The sequence below is a fragment of the Pungitius pungitius genome, chromosome 3 (assembly GCF_949316345.1).
Source record: "Pungitius pungitius chromosome 3, fPunPun2.1, whole genome shotgun sequence".
Taxonomy (NCBI): domain Eukaryota; kingdom Metazoa; phylum Chordata; class Actinopteri; order Perciformes; family Gasterosteidae; genus Pungitius; species Pungitius pungitius.
The window spans coordinates 10,464,212-10,483,403 of NC_084902.1; the positions used below are offsets into that span (position 1 = coordinate 10,464,212).

A 19,192-nucleotide genomic window follows, 5' to 3' on the forward strand; every position below is an offset into this window, starting at 1 on the left:
AAAGCGGCTCTGTCTCAACACCGGTCGCCTCAACAGACGGGCACAGAAAAGATGTGATTTTGAACAATGTCATCCGACACATGCCTAAAAAAAGTAGGAAACATGCTGAATGCATTTTAGATGCTTTAAACCACTCGAAAAATGTCATATCCTGGACAGACTCGGGCGAGATTATCATCAATAATCAAACGATTAAAGGCACACACTTGTATGATTTGGTGAAAGGGGTGACGGCACCCTATAATGTTTTAGACACTTCTAGACCCCTGGGGTGGAGGTTTTTTTTAAAAACACTTGCTGATTTAAACATACCGCTATCGGCTATCCCCAATACCCAGGTACGCAGGTCTATAGCTGAATATAAAGTGGGGGGTAATTATGACACACCATTGCAGGCCTCATTCAGCCCGCGGTCTACGAGCAGCCGCTCTTTAGACAGCACACCCTTTAAGACCAAAAAGTCTAAATCTCATGGCCTTATGGGCGATTCCTGGTTAAACTTTTAAGATTGCATTATTCTTGTTGTTTTTTTTCATACTGATTGCATGTTATTTTTTTGTCAACTTTGAATATACTTATTGTCTGTTATTTTTTATGTCACCTATGAATATAACCGATGCTTGTTTTATGTCACTTTGAATGTACTGAATTATTATTTGTGTTGTGCCAGGACTGGTAAAATGAATAAAATGATTGCTATTGATTCGAAAAAATGTCTTCTCTACTTTTTTATTTTCAATCGTTGTTACAGGATATATTAGATCGCACATTGTACACATGAAAAAGTATCCCCGCAGCACACAGAGGGGTGTATCTTGTTAACAAATCGACAGACCATGGCATCATTATTAACTAAATTGTCACCGTACAAACTCATCACACGTGGATAAGAAAAACCTTTTTGTATATAACACAGAAAAAAGACGCAGTGCTGTCCACAGGTTGTAGCAAGATTATTCTGGACCTGTTTTCTAGAATAAGACACTTTGTTACAGTTAAAATTGAGAAAGTTAACTATTTCATGAGGGAATGCTTCATAATTTGGAGGGTTTCCAAAACTATCAAAGAAAAAGCCATGCTTGTGTTTTGTGATATAAATAGCCAGCCAGTGCTCTCCGGGTTTATCAGAGGGGTGCGTGTTTACAATCGTCATAGCCGGATACTTGCGCAACGCCCTCTTAGGAAGGTGGTCACAAGCTAGAACTCCCATAAAATCTGTGCCGTTATAAACACGTTTTCGAACAACGCTTGTCAACTCTACGGTATTCATTGTAGGTTTTAGAAGTTATCTACCAACACTTGTCGTTGGTTTGATATCTCGATGACAGAGTCAAAAACAGAATAACAAATGAGGTTTATCGTCCGGGGCAGAGCTGTTCTGAAACGGACCTCCAGTCGAACATTTCCCGTCTTAATTAGTGACACGTTCCCCGAGTGCCCGTCGTCGGGTTCCAGATTAAAACAGAACAGGGAGTATCCTTGGCCAAAGTCATTTCGTGTTACCGCCAACGATCTATCTTTTAAATGCCTACCGGTTGTTTGAATCATGTGGTAATATTCTCTTACGTACTGCCCTCGTTGAAAGAGGGGTTGGAATGGTCGGGACGGGTACGCGTTGCCGTCAGCATAGACGCACAAAAACTCAGGGTCATAGTGCTGGAAATTAAACGGATTCAGTCTATAAGCACCGGTGTATGCTTCGTTGTCTACGAATCCCAAAACAATAAATTTAGGGATCTGACCCATGTAAAGATTCTCCTGGTTGCATACTCGGGTCCCGGCCGGGATGGAGAAGGTTTTCAGGGTTACTCTGTCAATGGCATATTTGGCATTTGTCTGTTGTAGGGCTCTGCTGTGCGCCATCCGGACTGTTGGTGCTACAGCAACTTTCTTCACAAATACGCTAGCTGAAACAATGTTAACCTTGTAATGTGCAGCCGTCGGTGTCATCAGAGAGAATTCATCTTTTGAGCGTGTAAACTTGAGAGAAATATCAACACCGTTAAGCATTAGCTTCTCTTGAAAAAACAAATCGGCGTGGATAGGACAAATTAATTCCACTATTCGGCTTTCCCCGGTGTAGTCTCCTCGTGACGTTAATCCCTCGTTGTCTCCTTTTATAGACGTCTCGTCCATGTGTCCAGCGGTGTCTTTACTAAACAGAGCGGTACTGAACTGAGTATCCAGGGTGTCTTTTCCATAGTTAATCAGACATTCGATTATGCCCCGGTACGGGTATGTGTTTGAAGATTGAGAGATCAGTCTATCCCCCAGCATTATATCGACCTGTGAGAACAGGGTGCATCCTGGGTAATTTATGAAGCCTACGTCCGCATCAGCGGCTAGATTGGTGCCGTCGGCGTTAGTTATCTTTACGCGCATAAACAAAAATGTATCGTTCAAATCATAGTAATCTTCTCCGCTGGCCGAGATATGAAACTCCAGAGGCCCGGTGGTTGTAATCGCAGATACGGGGGGGATTTCGATAAATGCATATCTCTCGATGGACGTTTGGGTGAATGGAACGGTAAAGAGATCCAATTCTGACTTGACGCATTCGGCCGATTGATTGTGAATGAGAGCCATGGCTTATCCTAAAATATGTCTTTTGTCAGAATCCTAGAGCGTTTTAGTTGGGAACCTCCTCGATCTGTGCCGGTCTTCTTTTTGACTCTTCTCTTTGCGGTTTTACCATTTTTAGCACCCTCCTTGGTCCGCCCATAACCGGGGGGAGGTCTTTTCAAAGCCCGGCGCGTGTGGACCAACATACCATTTCCCTCTTGCTTATTGGATAATGTGCCTTTCGTTATATTTGATACCACATCGCCGATGATATTAGCAGCGGCTGTTTTCAAATGCGGTTTGGCCATACTGAATCCTCGTTTTAGAAGAGGCATGGCCATTCTGAACAGACTGCGAAATATTCCTCCTAATCCGTTACCGTACTGGGTCCTAGCTCCTATAAATCCGGGTAGTTCTCCGCCGGCTTGGTTCATATAATACGCCATATATCTCCCGTCATCGCGGATGTAGGTGGATCGCCTCATCTTTAGAAAATCTGTTTTATAGGCCTGAAATGTAGCTTAACAATCACCTTACCGTATATAAATGGTATATACTGGTTCTGATCGTTTTTTATCGAGATCTCTATATCGTCAATGACGTTTTTCGAGAGAGCTGTGTAGTGTGGCCTGTCGTAACTCAAAGTGGGGATGCGCCTCTGTTCATCCGCCACATTTATACACCGCAGGAGCGGAACATAGCTGTCGCCGACTAACTGATAGTCGACAATATCGCTATATACGTATAAAGTGTAAGAGCCAGCGTGGATGTCTGCCGGGTATGGGGTATTGAGGGCTTTAATAGTAGATGGTAATGGAAAAGGTTCCCCGTGTTTAAAGCCCAGTATAGCCGCCAGCTGTCCTTCAAATGTTATAGTCGTCTCCTCGGCCACTCCCAGAATGTAGACGCGGTTTTTAACGCTGCTATAATGCAATGATAGGCCGTCCAACGGAGGGTACCTACTAAATCGTAAATTTATCGCTTTAGTTATTGCCTGTATAGAGTCATAAACTCCTACGTCCAGTGCAAAGACAACCTTAGTGTCTGTCTTAGAATTGTACACTGTTATATTCGCGTCACTCTTCGGGAAGGTGTTCCAGACGCGCGGATACTGGAATTCTATCAATCCCACCTCATGCGGTTCACTCAGAACGATGGGCTTGGCTAATTTTGTCCTATAATTCCATATCTCATTTTTAGGATATACCTGAAATGAGGCGTTACTCGGTAGTGTGACATAAAATCCATTCGCAGCCATCGTGTTGATTCCGACGCTGGCTTGTTTAAGAGTGACCTCTAACGGTGTACGGCTCGGACTTTTAAATCACACGTCCACAATGTCTTTTTCTGAGACCCAAGCATTAAACTTATCCGGCCATCCTAGCCATTTTACCAGCGCCTCTTTTCTGCCCCTGGAGATTTTTCTGTCCAGGATTTTTTCTATTTTAAAGACTTTGTTTTTACCTATTATCACTTTTTGCAACTCCCTCTCGTAAAATGCTCCTTTCACCGCTTCGCCCGCACAGTCTGTAAGTTTGTAAACTGGCGGATCTCTGGCTATACACTTTGATATTATAAAATGTTCATCTGTGAACGTTTGTTTATAACCCTTCCTAAACACACCTCGGAGTTTTGATATTCTCACGGTGTCCCCCTTGTGAAATTTAAAGCTCACAGTCTTTGGGGACTTTGACTTGTATAGATGATTGAAGACAATCTTTTCATTGTCTTTATTTACAGATGATGGAGCCATTTTTATAGATCTATGATGCGAGTTGTTGTACGCGTCTACAAGATCTTGAACCACGTCCACATATCTGCGTGAATTAACGGATGTTAAATATCTCCACATTCGAGTCTTGTACGTCCTGTTAAAACGTTCCACAACACTTGCTTTGGTCTCGTTTGAGGTTGAAAAATGAGTGATTTTGTGTTGATCTATAAGCTTCCTAAATTGCTTATTGTAAAACTCTGTTCCTTCATCAGTTTGGAGTTTCGCTGGTACACGCCCCTCCCTCAGAATATCCTTAAAGGCTTTGGCGACGGTGGAGCCTGATTTGTTAGAAAGACATCTAACCCAGGCGTACTTGGAAAATACATCGATACACGTCAACAAATACCGTACTGAGTCATTTTCCTCCGCATATTCTCCCATATCAACAAGATCCATCTGAAACTGCCTGTCTATACCGCTAACTAAAACCCTGTTCCTCGGAAAATGTAGCGCAGCCTTGGCGTGTAACGTGTACACATCTTGTTCCAATAAAAAGGCATTCACCACGGTCATGGGAGGGGTCACGCCGGTACATTCTCTAACGGCATTGCGCAGTTTAGTCGCGCTGGCCAAACCCCCTGGATGCGAGGGATCATAATAAATCTTTTGCAGCGTCCTCTCCATGATGGTGTCAAAGTACGAGTGACCACAGGGGCGTTCATTCCAACAAGTTTTATTTCTGTCATACAAGACATGGTAGCCGGAAGGATAACATTTGTTTAAGAATTACGTTATTAAGACACTCAAGATTTTCACATTGTTTTCGATTTCATTTTCTCTCTGTCAACATGTATTTTACACATCATCATCATCCGTTTCAGTTTCGTCATCATCATCAACATCGATTTCATCGGGTGACTCACACTCTCCATCATACCATTTGAGAAGCTTTTGCAGTTGTTTAATTTTGTGTTTGTCTTCCCCCCAGGTCTCAGACATTTTATCCATGGTGTGCGCCACATTATCTGCATATTTCAGCTCGTTTAAAAGTACTTCCGCAGCCCCCATGATGCGGTCTCTCCCCACATCGACATTATTCATGAACATAAACATGGAGATGGAGGGTATGAAGTTGTCAGTCCAAAGCCTTTTCATCAGAGGTTCAAAGTGTAGCTGGTAGAAACAGTCGTCTGGATCCAAACACGGATGGTTTTTCTGACTGGGATTATTCGTCTGACATCCGTAACAGATCTCTCTGACGTATCGACGCCAGACGTTGGCCAGCAAGTGTATCACGCTCATTCTAATACCTTCCACAAACTTTTCGGAATACTCAAACACCTCATGAGTTTCACAATTCTTCTCTTCCTGTGTGGCCATAGGCTCTGGGGATGGAGGAGGTGTCGGCTGCTGGGTGTGAATCATCAGAGATGGAGAAGAGGGGGGAGTCCAGGTCGTGGGGAGGCTGGCGTTTTCAGAGCCTGAAAATAAAAACATTTTTAGGATTCTGCATAATTAACCTCAGTTGCATATATATATATATATAAGTACATAACCCACCTGTCATTCTTTTAGATGCTTAAGGGGTGGATGATTTTCGGTCTACGCAAGGTAGCATGCACACCAGATTGCATACCACTCGGTGTATTTTCGTAAACAAGACGTTTTCTAACAGACCCGTAAGCCTGATTAACCCGGTCTCTCTTGATTGCTTCGTCAATTTGTTTAAACACTTTTTGCAGAGCAGGCCAGTCACACCACTGAATAAAGAAAATGAGTGGGAACCACTTGTTATACTCTTCGTCTGTAAGCGGATATGGCTGTTCCCTCCAGCCATTACGACCCCTATTTGCCACAATTTGCTCGCGGTCCTCGCACGCCGTCAGAAAAATGAAATCATCATGTCGTCTGCTATACCGGTCTGCTGTAAGATGGTATATTTTCGGTCCTGATGCACTATACCACTGAACAGCGTAAAGCGATTCCAGGAAACCTACTTGCTCAAGGTCTGTACAAACAACTGTCCGAAACTGTTGCCAGTCTTGCACGGACATGTGACCGCCATGGACAACATTGGCAGCTTTTTCATCCACAGGGTTGATGTGTGATGCCAGAGTCACTTTTCCATCATAGTATTCAACTATATACACATACCCGTTAACTCCCTCATACTGTAACTCTACCGATGGGTCTTTCTCTGCAGTAAAGCTTGTAGCAGGCCTTCTCATACGGCGGGGGTAATCAATATCTGAATGGTCGGCGTTGTCTGTAGACATACCTATAATGGAGCTTGTCGGAGCGTGATCCATTTTTGCAAAGCGAGCAGCAACAAAAAACAGCTTCAGAATCAGGAGCAGTGGTCCCAGCGATGTTCGAGGGCAGAGTAAAGTATTTTGGAGGTAATTCTGTGGACCTATATACACACCCCTCGATGACGTATTTTCCGGTCTGGGGACCCCCCTGTGAACCTTCTGCTGCCAAAAAACAATTTATCACCATTAACACACACACACACACACACCCCCACACACACACACACCCCCACGCCCGCACGCGCAGGGTCATAAATCATCAGGGTCATAAATTATAAAAATGTGTCAAAATGTCAAAAAATGATTGATAGGATGATTGACAGGTCCGCCATTTTACCCGCCCTACTATTACTACTACTGACTCATTTGTTTTTTAGTGTGTGTTTTCACAAAACAAAAATGTTTCATTTGCATGAAAACCTTGGTTAGAGAGGTGGCTGATCAGCACACACTCACATAAACTGTCATTCTAAAGCACGGATAAGCGACCAAACTGTCTGTGGTTATAGAAACATTTTTAAAATGAATATTAGCTTTTTCTTTTTGTCTCCTGCCACAGGAATTTAGCCGTATTTAGCTCTTTCTGCTGTTTTCACTGTAAGTGAATAAATTTGGGGTTATTTTGGTCTGGCAGAATTAGATAAACTCCCCATTAGGCAGCGATGGGGGAACAGGTGAGAGTGTGCCAAAGAGCTGCATGATGGACTACTAAGAACATGCGGAACTGGTCTCAGTGGGTTGGATTTGCGCTTAATTTCTTGTCATTAACATTTGCAACCTTTTAATTACAATACATTCCCACTCCAATGGAACAAAATGTAAAATGGATAAATATACACCAACTTTATTCCTGATGGGAGTTATGATGCTGTTGACAAATTTCCGGTTAAATTTAAGCTCTAAATAGAAATCTTTACTTGTGTTAACATGAAGCATAACAAGTCCACTAAGGAATTAACAGTTTTCTTTTTTATATGCTTCAAAGAAAATAACAATGTATGTAAAACTTCAAAGTGGCCCTGGATATGAGTTGGTTTTGTACTTGATTTCTTCACATGGAACCATATTTTTTTCTCAGATTTTGATGTTGCGATAACTTGAACTCTAGGTAAATACTGCAACTGTGTGGCTTTATTCACAACGCAGGAATTTAATATTATCACTATTGTACTCCCACTGTGTATTTTCTATTGATTTTATGAGTTTGTTTTTTCTGGTCGTCAGTGGCTGATTTTACAAATAAAGACATATGTGTGATGAAAGACTTGAGGACAAGATGAAAAGCTAAAACATTCTGTAAAATATAGCTCTTTGTATATAGCCATGTAATCTGGGTGGCTAACTGTCAGAGAAAGCGAATGGTTTTCATAACAAAAAGGTTCCTCAACGACAAAGTAAAAGTTCAGACAAAGGTGAGAATAGCAAAGTTTTCTGGCCAGTGTGGTCCCGGACTTTTTAACAGAAGACAAACTTGCTTCATATTTGGGTCCCCAGCAGTGTTCATTTCACACTCAGTCCAGCTGCAGTGGCTTAAAGGTGTCGTGTGAACATCAGTGAATTGGGCCGAAAGCAGCTGACCAGACGTTTGCTCTTTCACGCTCCTCGGCCATATAGCAAAATGCGTGATTACTTAGACGTCAAATATGGTGTCCAGCTCCGGTTTATTGGGTTTATTGGGCCCAACAGCCATGTTCCTTACTGAAAGGCCCATAAAGGTGCTGTAATTGCATTGGGCCTTAAGCTTAGCAAAAGGTTTTGGGTGTCACTATGCATGACATCATCCTGAAGGGGATGTTCCTACTAGTGATTGTTGATGTTATCATTACAGTACCAGAGGGCACTGCTTTGTGTCATCTCGCCTTGTGTATGTAACCATAACGCCGTTAAACAGCCCGTTCACAGGAATAATGGCTGTCATAAAGTGAAGCCACTATTTTTTAATAGTGCATACGTAAGAAGCAATATTTCCTGCCAAAAGAAAGGTTAGGTAAGGGTTAAAGCGTAATCAAAACCTGCAAAATCGAGTTATCAGTGTGGTTTTGGTTTCCATTGCGTCTCTTTTATGTTATGACTCATCAACACCAATAACAAAACAAAAAGGAATATGCAATATCCTTTTATATACAAAAAGGAATATAAATATTAAAATGAATGTTAAATAATTTTAAAAAAAAATGAAAATAAAACCCTGTACTTAACAATTTAAATTCCATAATGTAGCTTCTTTCTGAGTAACAACATTGAAGTTTTTAAATATACAGTATATGTCGTGAACCCTAGCGCTTCAATCAATGACGTATGTATAGAAATACGTAACTCCTGGTCACGGTTGATGGGTTGGGAGCAGCATTCTAGTAGTCAGTAATTATAGGCTTGATTCTACTCACATGCACAACGGAACAAAGACTTTCACATGGCACAGACTCAAACTGCAGCTAAGCAACGCTGGGTGACCTACACATACTGGAAGATTCAGAGTCCTTGAACACCAAATGGGTTTAGAGGGTGAGTGCAATAGATACAGGAAGAGCAATATGTATTGCGTAGTGGAAAACACGGTGTGTGTGTGGACAGAGGGATGCAGTACGTTGGATAAGAACTCTTTGAAAGGGGAATGTATTCCAACAGTATTAATCTGTATTCCACTGTCATGCTCTCTGCTATCACCCTACCCTCTTATTACCTCTGATGATCTGGCTCTACTCACGGCCCCCCCCGATACCCCCTTACCCCCTACTCCTCTACTCCTCTTTCTTTCCATCCCTCTCAAGACCATGTGAGGCCGATGTTTTGGGGCCTGTTTTCAATGAGGGGGGGGGGGGGGGGGGGGGGGCTTTTCTTGCTCAGGATCAGCGGAGGGCTGAAACTGAGATATTTTTTTTCAAATCATGTCCATTAATTGTGAATGTGATCCACATGTTCTCTCCTAAAATGAGATTCTAACACCTCAACTTGAGATATCTCCCGCAATTCCTAAACTTATATAGTTCTGCTCTCGTTTCACAAAATCTTGTATATGAATTGTATTGTGGTGAAAACACTGAATTTTATAACAAAGTTAGCTTAACGAATATCGTGTCCCTTAATTAGGTCTGTTGGTAGTTTGACTAAATTAATTGCAGCTATATACAAAGTGAGCTGAAACATTTGAGGTAAAAGAGGCCAACCAGGATATTTTGAAGCATTTACAAATGTATAATGTTGCCCTGTTTACAAAAGATAACTTGAAAATGTTGTATTCACATATATCAGTAGATCAAAATCAGTATATATGTGAACACAAAATAAACTACCAAATGAAAGACCACATATATAGTTTTCCTATATCAACTCCTGTACTCCTTCCAGTTTTTATCATCTAGCACTTTTCAGATCTTTCAGATACGTATTTTATGCCTGACTAAATAGGATACACCATACCTTCTGCACAGCATAGCTCCTTCAACACAGTACTTTATGACAGAAGGCTTTTCACATCGCCATAAAGTGAGCAGTGAACACAGAGCCAGCAGCTATTAACTTTGTCTGCCTCTATTCATGAGCAAGTGCTCCCTTGAAAAGTCTCCTCTAAATGTTTCTCTGTCCTCAAGAGAGGCCACCATTTCTTGATCCATCTGTGTTTACGCTGCCTCAGCGTAGAGACACACACACACACACACACACACACACAGATCCATCTTCAAACATGCTGCATCAGCATGGAGACATGACACAATAACATCAGAGCCAAAATGACTCACAAGGCCATGCAGGAATAGCCTTTCCCTACATGCAAGAGTCTCTATTATATTATGTTATGTGACGGTTTTACGTTGTGTTCTTTGTAAAAGTTTTTAGGACCCTGGACATTTAGGCGTAATATTAGCACTTGTGCGTGCTGAGTCGTGATGTCCCACTGCTATTGCTGCTACTGCTGCTGCCGCTGATGTGAACAGAATGTGTAATCAACTATCCATCCAGTCTGTCTCTGCCTCCTTTCCACCACAATCTAACTCCCAGAGTAAACTGATCACCTTCTCAATCCCCCCCCCCCCCCCCCCCCCCCAGTCCCCCTCCTTCAGTCCCTGAGCCTCTGGTCTTCTTCTGATCTCATGTGTAATCCTCTCTACTTTCAACCCAGAACAAAGCACACAAAACTCTGCACAGCAGTGACACACACAGTGACACACAGTGACTGGTCTCTTTGAAGCAGTGGGAGTCTGGTGAAATCTTGAGCATTCACCTCATGTAGGTGTAATCCCTTAGAGTGGTTTTTACCTGGTTCATGGTGACTCAGTCTGCAACATGTTGAAATGTGGAGGCTTACTCACTGCTGTGGTTTTGGGCTTTTTCAATTGATTTTTTTTTTCATGCCATTGCATGATATGTCTAAAATAATGATGGAATGGAATAAGGATAACAATCCCAATACGATTGGAGAGAGTTTTTTGTCGATCAATGTTACACAAAGGGAAGAGTAAAGTCAAAAGTGTGAGACACAAAATGTCTACTTTATAATAATGCAAACTTAAATATATTATAGAATAGGTCTACATAAAATGTCCCTGAATCTCCGAACCCTCCTACTGCTTAACTTCATTGAAAACATACATATATATATAGATTGTAGATATATCATTTGTTACCAGGAAGTCCAGTGTGATTGTTGCAACGAATACAGACACATTCATATTTTTTATTATATTATATATATTATAAACAATATTATATTTCACGTTCGTGATTTGTTTAAGTTTTCCAAATGTTTTGTTCTGCCAAATGACCTACATTCCCAAGGGAGTGCACAAACAAGCCTCAACTGAAAACATCATTACAATGTTTGTGGTTTTTTTACCCCTCCTGCTCCAACAGTTATTAACACGCATTTATGAATTTACTCATTGCTCCCATCACTCACTCCTTTAATTAGAAAATAATCAGAGTTGGATGAGAGGTTCATTAAATCTCATCCTCGAGAGCCATCAGCCTCAAACACAGGAGTGGGATATTTATCAGGCTTATGAATAGAAGTCAGATGCCTCCTCTCGCTTTGTTTTCACTGCAGAGACTAAACATTGGTTTGGAGAACCGAATCAACAGAATTAGACCAATGGACAAGTGATGAAGTCTACGAAAATTAAAGGGTTGTAATGGAGGGGAGTGATAAAGTGCACGGTTCAAATTGAAGTATAAAAGGTGAGGCAGTGGGGGAAGGAAGAGGTGGAAAGAGAGAGGGACATCATTAAATAAGTGCTAATTAACAGGAACCACATTGTTTAGCAGCACTTTGTCTCAGTGCAATATTGATCTTTTATGGGAGAGGAGTTTTTTTGCTCCTTTCAGCGTGCTCTTAGCCTCTTTCTTTACAAAAGTGAATACATCAACTCACAGCCACCTTACACCGCAAGTCATGCCACTCTGCAGGAAAAATATAAAAAAGTAAAATAAAAAAAACTGAATGACTCAAGTAGTCAATTTGGTTGGCGGAAATACCTGCTTCAGTAATTGCATCATCACGACATTAAATATGAGGCATAGAATGTGTCTGCAGGGATAGGCAGACAGGAGGGAGGCGTCAACATGCAGATGAAAGCCATAAAAGGCAAAGAGACTCTGCAGTAACAAAATGGACTGAGAGGCGGATGGTTGCAAAGACATTGAGTGGAGTAACATGGGCAGTGATGGACGAATGGAGAGGAAAGAAAAGCAGAAATATGGTGTATGGTTGGGGAGAAAGTAATAACAGCGGAGGAGAGCGTGCAGGAGAACGGGAGTCGTGTCACTTGAAGAATGTCTGTAATATCCCTTTATTGTTGTAGTGCATGTTGCAGGGCTTGCTTTCGGACGTCGTGATTCCTCAAAAAGGCTATAACCGGATTACAGCGGTATCAGGCTCTGCCATCAGAGAGGGCATCAGCAGCTGTGTTGTGTTGGGTCTGCACACAGCACTCTGTCTGTCACCGCGCTGGCTCTCACGGCTGATATTTAAAGTCTAGACTGCTCGCAAGACATGTGATGTAAATAATACGGGGATTACCATCAAAGCCGTCGTGTTGATTCAAAACAAATCAAGCTTCAATTCAAAATCAGGCCTCTTTTTAAAAAATCTGTTAGCTCTTTTTCTTTCAATTTTTTATCGGTGGCGCCGGCATTTTGGACAACGTGTAAATCCATTTGGAGAGAGGCTGAAGGAAGGTGATCACCTCGCTCTTCGCTTAAGTGGTACAAGCCGACTTTGATGAATGCGGATCGATGAGGATGAGGGTGCAGGCGGATGTTACCACGTGGTGGCGGCCCTCTGCTCTGTCGCGCTGTGTGCAGGAGGGGATCAAGACGCACTGTGTTTTCTACAGGATGTACAGCGCCAACAGAACATATTCTTTAACCTTTAAACGACTTTCATGTCTCCTTAAGCCTCACTTTAGGGGGTAAATGTGTTCCTGTAGCATGAGAACATGAATGAATTGGTGCGTTACATTCTGAAAATATTTTTCGTCCACTTGTTCTGTTGTTGGTTTTGTTTTTGTTCCAGTTTTGGGGTCGGGATTCAGTTTTGGGGGATTTTCTGTCACTGCAGTTGTTGGTGGTACAAAGGATTACAAGCTGTAGCTCTGTGTTATTGTCATTTCCTTGTGTGCGTTAAGCTTTGAAGGTGTGTCTTTTAAAAAGACAAGCCTTAAGCATTTCCATGCATTGCTCTGTGTGTGTGTGTGTATGTGTGTATGTGTGTGTGTGTGTGTGTGTGTATGTGTGTATGTGTGTGTGTGTGTGTGTGTGTGTGTGTGTGTGCGCGCTTGCGGGAGGTATCATCACTTTATGGAGTAATGAATGCTAATCCTCTCTTATCTGCTTTAACCTCGAGGCAATGACACTAGTAGCTGATGCCAGGACGCTGACACCCTTCGTTGGATTAGAATAGGAGTGTAGGCGTGTGTGTGTGTGTGTCTGAGTGCAGAAAAAAAGCATGTTTCTATGCAAGATGTCTCTATTTGAGTCTGACAACCCTCTCCCGCTCTGTAAGTTGAGAGTTTGAGGATGAGGTCTAGGGAGGATCTGCCATGTCCTACGTGACTCATCAGAAGTAGAATAGAACATTCCAGGCCTTTCACTGTGTTGCATCCTGACTTTTTTCATCTGGAGGAAAAAGACAACAATGTCATAATACTTTGATACTTAATCCCTCCTACGATCACCACACACAAAAAGCTGCCACATTCAACATGTCTGCACTCATTCCACTGCGCCTTGCTGTTTGTGTCAACTCGTGCCGACACGGAGGGCGGCGCTTTATGGCCGTGGCCAAAAGCTTTTCTGTTTTCTTTTAATGTTGAAATTATTTAGAATAGCTGTAAAAAATCTAACAAAAAGCACATGCTAGTCTTAAATAGCAAACAACTTTTTTTCCTCATTTTTATCTTCCCTTTTCCTGTAATTTCTTTTGAAATGGCGCCCATGTTCATAAACACTTTATGAAAACCTGAACGAAAGAGGACTATTTCAATGAGTCAGTGAGGCCAATACATCTCCAGAATGACCCTTACAAACACGGGCATTAAATAATTAGACCTAAAAGCTGGTCGATCCTGATCACCAGTCTTCCATTAAGACGGTTTGAATGTTTCTGCTCTCTGCCTGCCTCCTAGGCACAGTGAAGGGGAGATAAAAAGTGAATTCAACTAAATTTGAGTGATACGAACGCTTAGGCCGAGAGTGAAGGGAAGATGAAGACGGAAAAAAGATGAACGGATGCATGATGGAGGAAGAGGGCTAATTGAAAGAGAAATCGAGAAGATGGGCCAGGTCCCAGGAGCTGTGGCTCTCTCGACATCACTATCTGTGTGTCTGAGTGTGTGCGTGAGTGTGTTTGAGGACAGATGTTGTAGACCTAATAAGAACAAAGCTAATTAGAGACTTTGCCTTGCCCAATTCCACGCTGTTCCCACAGGACCGAGGACAACATTTGCCACGTATACTGCAGACTCCAGAGAGAGAGAGAGAGAGAAAGAGAGAGACCCTCTCGACAAACCTTTTTCATTTTCCCTATTTTTTACAAGCAAGTCTTGGCTATAGGCTGCTGATTAGCTGATATTGCCCCACAATATTTAATCCATTTATCAGCTTGGCTGGCCCCCGATGTGCCTAACCCTAACGATGTAGTAAGACAATTAAGTTCTTTTTAATTTAATTACAGTTTAGTTACGCTCTGAGTTGAGTCTACCTTTTGTTGCAAATATTTACTAGATTTAAGATGCATCTTTTAGGTATTTTATGTACTTCCCCCCCAATATATCTGTTATTTCTAAATCTACGTTACCAATAAAATCCAATAAAGCACATGATGTCCATCTGGTTTTACGGTCCATTGCTCCCCCCTAGACAACGGCCGAAACATTCCAGCTGACTTTTTCGGACCAACTTTAACTTTCAAAGCAGTCAGCTACAGTGCTCAAGGTTTCACTCTGAGATATGGAACTGGATTTCGGCTCGTTTCAGCACACATTGGACATCTGCAATTCTGTAAAGAGAACAACCCATAACTCATAGTTTCGGGACATTAAAACAGAATGGACGAAACACAACAAGTTCATAAAAAGACCCCGGAGAGAGTTGCGTGAAAGAGTCACCTTGTCCACTTGTTTGTCTTTTGATAGCGAGGCAACTCTCGAACATGTTGACTTGGTTAAAAACAGCACGGTTTTGCGTAGGGAACAGCAAACATTCCAGTTCTTCAAACCACTTTTGGCCGCGGGCTCTTCAACTTTTTTGGGGTCCAGGAATCAGTTGCGGGGGAAATTACTATTGTAACACCAATCAACAGATTCACACTATTCTGGCTATTGGAGCAAATGTTTTATAAAACCTAATTATTTAAAAACGTGTTTTATAGTGATGAAGACATTTTTCATGACCGCCAACAAAAAGTACATTTGTAATCTGATGAGAAACTTTATTCTTGTAAACATACAATCCCAAAGTTTGTGTTGATTGATGGGATGGTTGACATTCCCTTACTTTTGAGCTTCATAAGGGTTCCTTAGCCTGCAGTCTCCCTCGTACATTTTCTCAATTATGCATCGTAGTGTCCATTTCCTACTTTCCACAGTTTTTTACACTGTAGGCTCTAACTCTGCAGAAAGAATGTCTGATGGTTGTAGTGCCAGGTCTGCGCTCACAGTCAAGCTCAGAGGCAACATCTTTGTTTCCAGTAATCGTGATGGGTTTTTTTCCAAATGGGATCCACTACACTTGTTGTTTTTCAAGCACCCGTCCTGAAAGTATTCAGTGGAGTTCAGAGGTCTTTGAATCTACTCGCTGTGCAGACAGCTTATCCCTCCAAAAAGAAATCATAGAAAACAGAACAGTTTTTGTTAATGCTAGAAGTTAACCAAGTTTTCCTTGTGGTTGCATTCTTTTTTGGGGTATGTGTACCCACTTGAAATATGATTAAGTTATCCAGTCATGTGGTCACAAACCTTTTTATTTCCATTTTTTGCTACAGAGGCAGAGTGCTGAGTCATAAATGAAGTTATATAACAACACACAAATCGTCATCACTACCTGAGTAAAATGTGAGTCTCGGTCCAGATCTTCAGTAGGGCCAGTTCTGCTGTGCCCCACTAAACAGAAACTTGTATAAAGTATTCAAATTTTAGTTGACATTATTGCGTCATAGAGAAAAGCCAATAACTCCTCTGCACAACATCGCCCTCTGGTGTGGTCGGGAATAAAGATCCTGGTTATTGTCCATCTCATCACTGGTCATGAAAGGCGGATAACAACTAGAAATCACAAATTAAAACAATGAATTCATAGTTTAGCATTGGCTCTAAACTAGGCATCATGGTGCATAACCAGCATAGACCATTCCAGCTGACAGCGTCAGTGTGTTAATGATTTTGCCCCATCATTAGCTTCCTGTGCTAACGATTTTGTAGCATCACCCATCCAAAACATGCTAAAACCCTGCCAGGCGAAGGAGGGCTTTTTCATGCTATAATTGGTGTTTCTAGCTAATTGGGCACTGCTGCTAAAAGCTTTCCACATAATGGACGTCATTTGTGACGTGCAGGAGCTTCACTTTCCAAGCAATGTTTTTCTATGAACTGAATGATTTTTCATTTCAGTTATAGTTTGATCGAGCTGCGTTGTATAGCCACCCTCTCTTGGTTCTTCTGTGCACATCTCCATCTTTGTCCTCTGTTAAATTAGGTTTCAAGTTAATTAACTGATCAATGCTATTGCACTTAGGCACATGTATTCCAGATTTGACATATGATTGGAAAGGGATAACGAGACTTAAATAGACATCCGGTATTAGCAGTGGTTCGGGTTGAGAGAAGACAAACAACATCGGTTGTCTTTCTCCTTCAACTTCAGGGAAAAAACCTATTTGTCATCAAGTTGATTTACCAACATTTGGCATAAAGCTCCAGTGGTTACCAGCTGGTGTGTATTGCTTAATAAATGTGCTGTGTTCATGTTTGTGTGTGTGTGTGTGTGTGTGTGTGTGTGTGTGTGTGTGTGTGTGTGTGTGTGTGTGTGTGTGTGTTGGCCAGTGTGGCAGCACTCTCTGTCCTCAGACAGGTCGTTCTCTCTGCTCCATCATAATTTGTCTGACGTAGGCTTGCCAACAGGAACCATTGGTCAAAAAAGCGGACGCTTATGTGTGTGTGTGTGTGTGTGTGTGTGTGTGTGAGTGTTAGTGTATTCTCATCACGGTGCTGATCCAGACAGCGTTGATTGATTGTTGTCTTTGGGAGCAAGAGGGAGACAATGTACGTGTTTGGCCCTGGTAGCGTAGGGACTTGAGCTCCATTGCAGTGGTCACGCTAGTCGGAAGCAGAGTGGAGTTCAGAAACAGCGTGTGCACAGAGAGAGAATGCTGAAAAGATCAGAAGCTTTCGGATAATGTGTGGCTAATCAGATTGGGTCATTTCGGGTGGGTAGAATAAAAGCTCATTGAGGATCATTGGATGATTACTGGAGGAAGCGTGGAGAAGAATCCGGTGGAAAGTGCGCCAATGAACCCCCGGAGGATGTAGATATGCTTTGCATGCCTTGCTATCCCTCTCCTCCCGTCTCTCTTATTCTCTTCTTGTTTTTGTCTGTGTTGCTGGTCCGTGAGTGGAATTCTGCCACGAGTTTGTTCCCAGGGATTCCACAGACACATCTTTAGGAGAGCTGCCAAACTACCGCAGCAACAAATAAGAATTATGGTTTTAAGTTTTTATTGTATTGCCCTACCACGCAGAAACACACACACACACACACACACACACAAACTAAAATAGTAAGTCAGAAACTGCGTAAACATGGGTCTTAAGTGCTTTTCCCCATATTGCTATTAACAGGACGTCCTAAACTTTGATCACAGAGATGAAAATGAACCTTCTGAAACAAGAAAGACACAATGAAGAATAGAACATTTGCAAAGTAATACTGACATCTGGATCATGAATGTACAAAACCAGAAATGCAAATTGAATTAGTGAAGATTAGAAACAAGTTCATGCTTTTACTATGACTGCCGTAGGAGTAGGAAGAAACATAGAAACAATAGATGAATAAAGTAATGACAAAACTAACAATGACCTTTAACACGAGAAGTTTGTAAAGATTTGTCTTTTGTATTTTTAGCATTAAATCTTCTGTAGTTTACAGTGTCTGCTCATCCATCCCAGAACAATGTAATCGTATCTCAGCCAAAACAGTGGTTTGTTTCTTGCAAGACATTATGTACAAATGCAGACACTTCATTCTTTTCATCATTTTTTACAACACACTGCTCTGCTTGCACACTGACTCTGTTTAGATCCTTTCACAGACGTCACATGTATTAAAAAACAGCAAAAATGTATTGATGTGTTTGATTTATGTCACTTTGATGAAATGCATGGTGCATATCTTTGTGTCAGCATAGAGAAACACAGCAGTGACCTACAAAGGCTTTATCTTTTTTGCTGTTATCAAGCAGCTCCTTAGTTATACATCTAATAGAATTTTTCTTCGGCAGGGGGCAACCTCTGGTTTGTAAGAGTGAAGCCAAGTGTCTAAAGCTGCCATTCTCTCTAATGTCCAATCTCTAATGTGCATCTCCTATGGTTGTATACATTTCTCTGAGAAAATGACCCTCCGTCTCAATGTATTTATTACTTCATTACCCATTGTAAACATAAGTTTACGATCTAAATCGTTTCAAGTCTTGTTCAATACATAAAGCTTTTATTTAGTAAATTGTGGTCCCACTTAGAGGAAATCAATTATGAAGCGGGGAGCGCTTTGGGGCGGGCTTACTGGGATTGACATGTCACTGCCGCTAGCTATTAAAAGCTGCTGACAATGAAATGTGTTTGTTAAGCTGATGATTCTCTGTGTGTGTATATCACGTTGATTGACGTACTGATTTTAACAGTTTAAGATGATAGCTTGTCCAGCTGGTTAAGGATGAATAAAGTCCAGTTCCCACTGTGCTGCCGTACTGTTGTTTTTATGGACGGCCTGGTTGATGTAACCTCATCATAGAGGATTATGTGATCCTGATTAAAAGCCATGTTGTTACAAAATTCAGGTACGGTACCTGAAACTGTGGGGAAAATTTAGCAGAGGTAATTGTAACCCAAGGTCT

The 19,192-nt window shown here is 41.7% G+C and overlaps 2 protein-coding genes across 7 annotated transcripts in view; one reads left to right on the forward strand and one right to left on the reverse strand.

Annotated features, from left to right (window-relative positions):
• The window catches only part of LOC119209393 (muscleblind-like protein 1), a 66,335-nt gene that overhangs the window by 28,627 nt on the left and 18,516 nt on the right, over positions 1-19,192 (forward strand). The gene's annotated exons all lie outside the window — the stretch shown is intronic.
• On the reverse strand, positions 5,132-6,925 carry LOC134126984 (uncharacterized). Its single transcript, XM_062561184.1, has 2 exons — positions 6,555-6,925; positions 5,132-5,757 (listed from the first exon to the last, which is right to left on the reverse strand). Exons 1-2 carry the CDS (start codon positions 6,583-6,585, stop codon positions 5,132-5,134), a joined length of 657 nt encoding a protein of 218 aa, XP_062417168.1. The 5' UTR covers positions 6,586-6,925.

Excerpts from the sequence above, each read along its gene's own strand:
- LOC134126984 (XM_062561184.1), bottom strand. The coding sequence starts at position 6,585 with ATGGATCACGCTCCGACAAGCTCCATTATAG. Across the intron at positions 5,758-6,554 it reads TCCGACAAGCTCCATTATAG|GCTCTGAAAACGCCAGCCTC; the intron begins GTATGTCTACAG and ends TTTTATTTTCAG.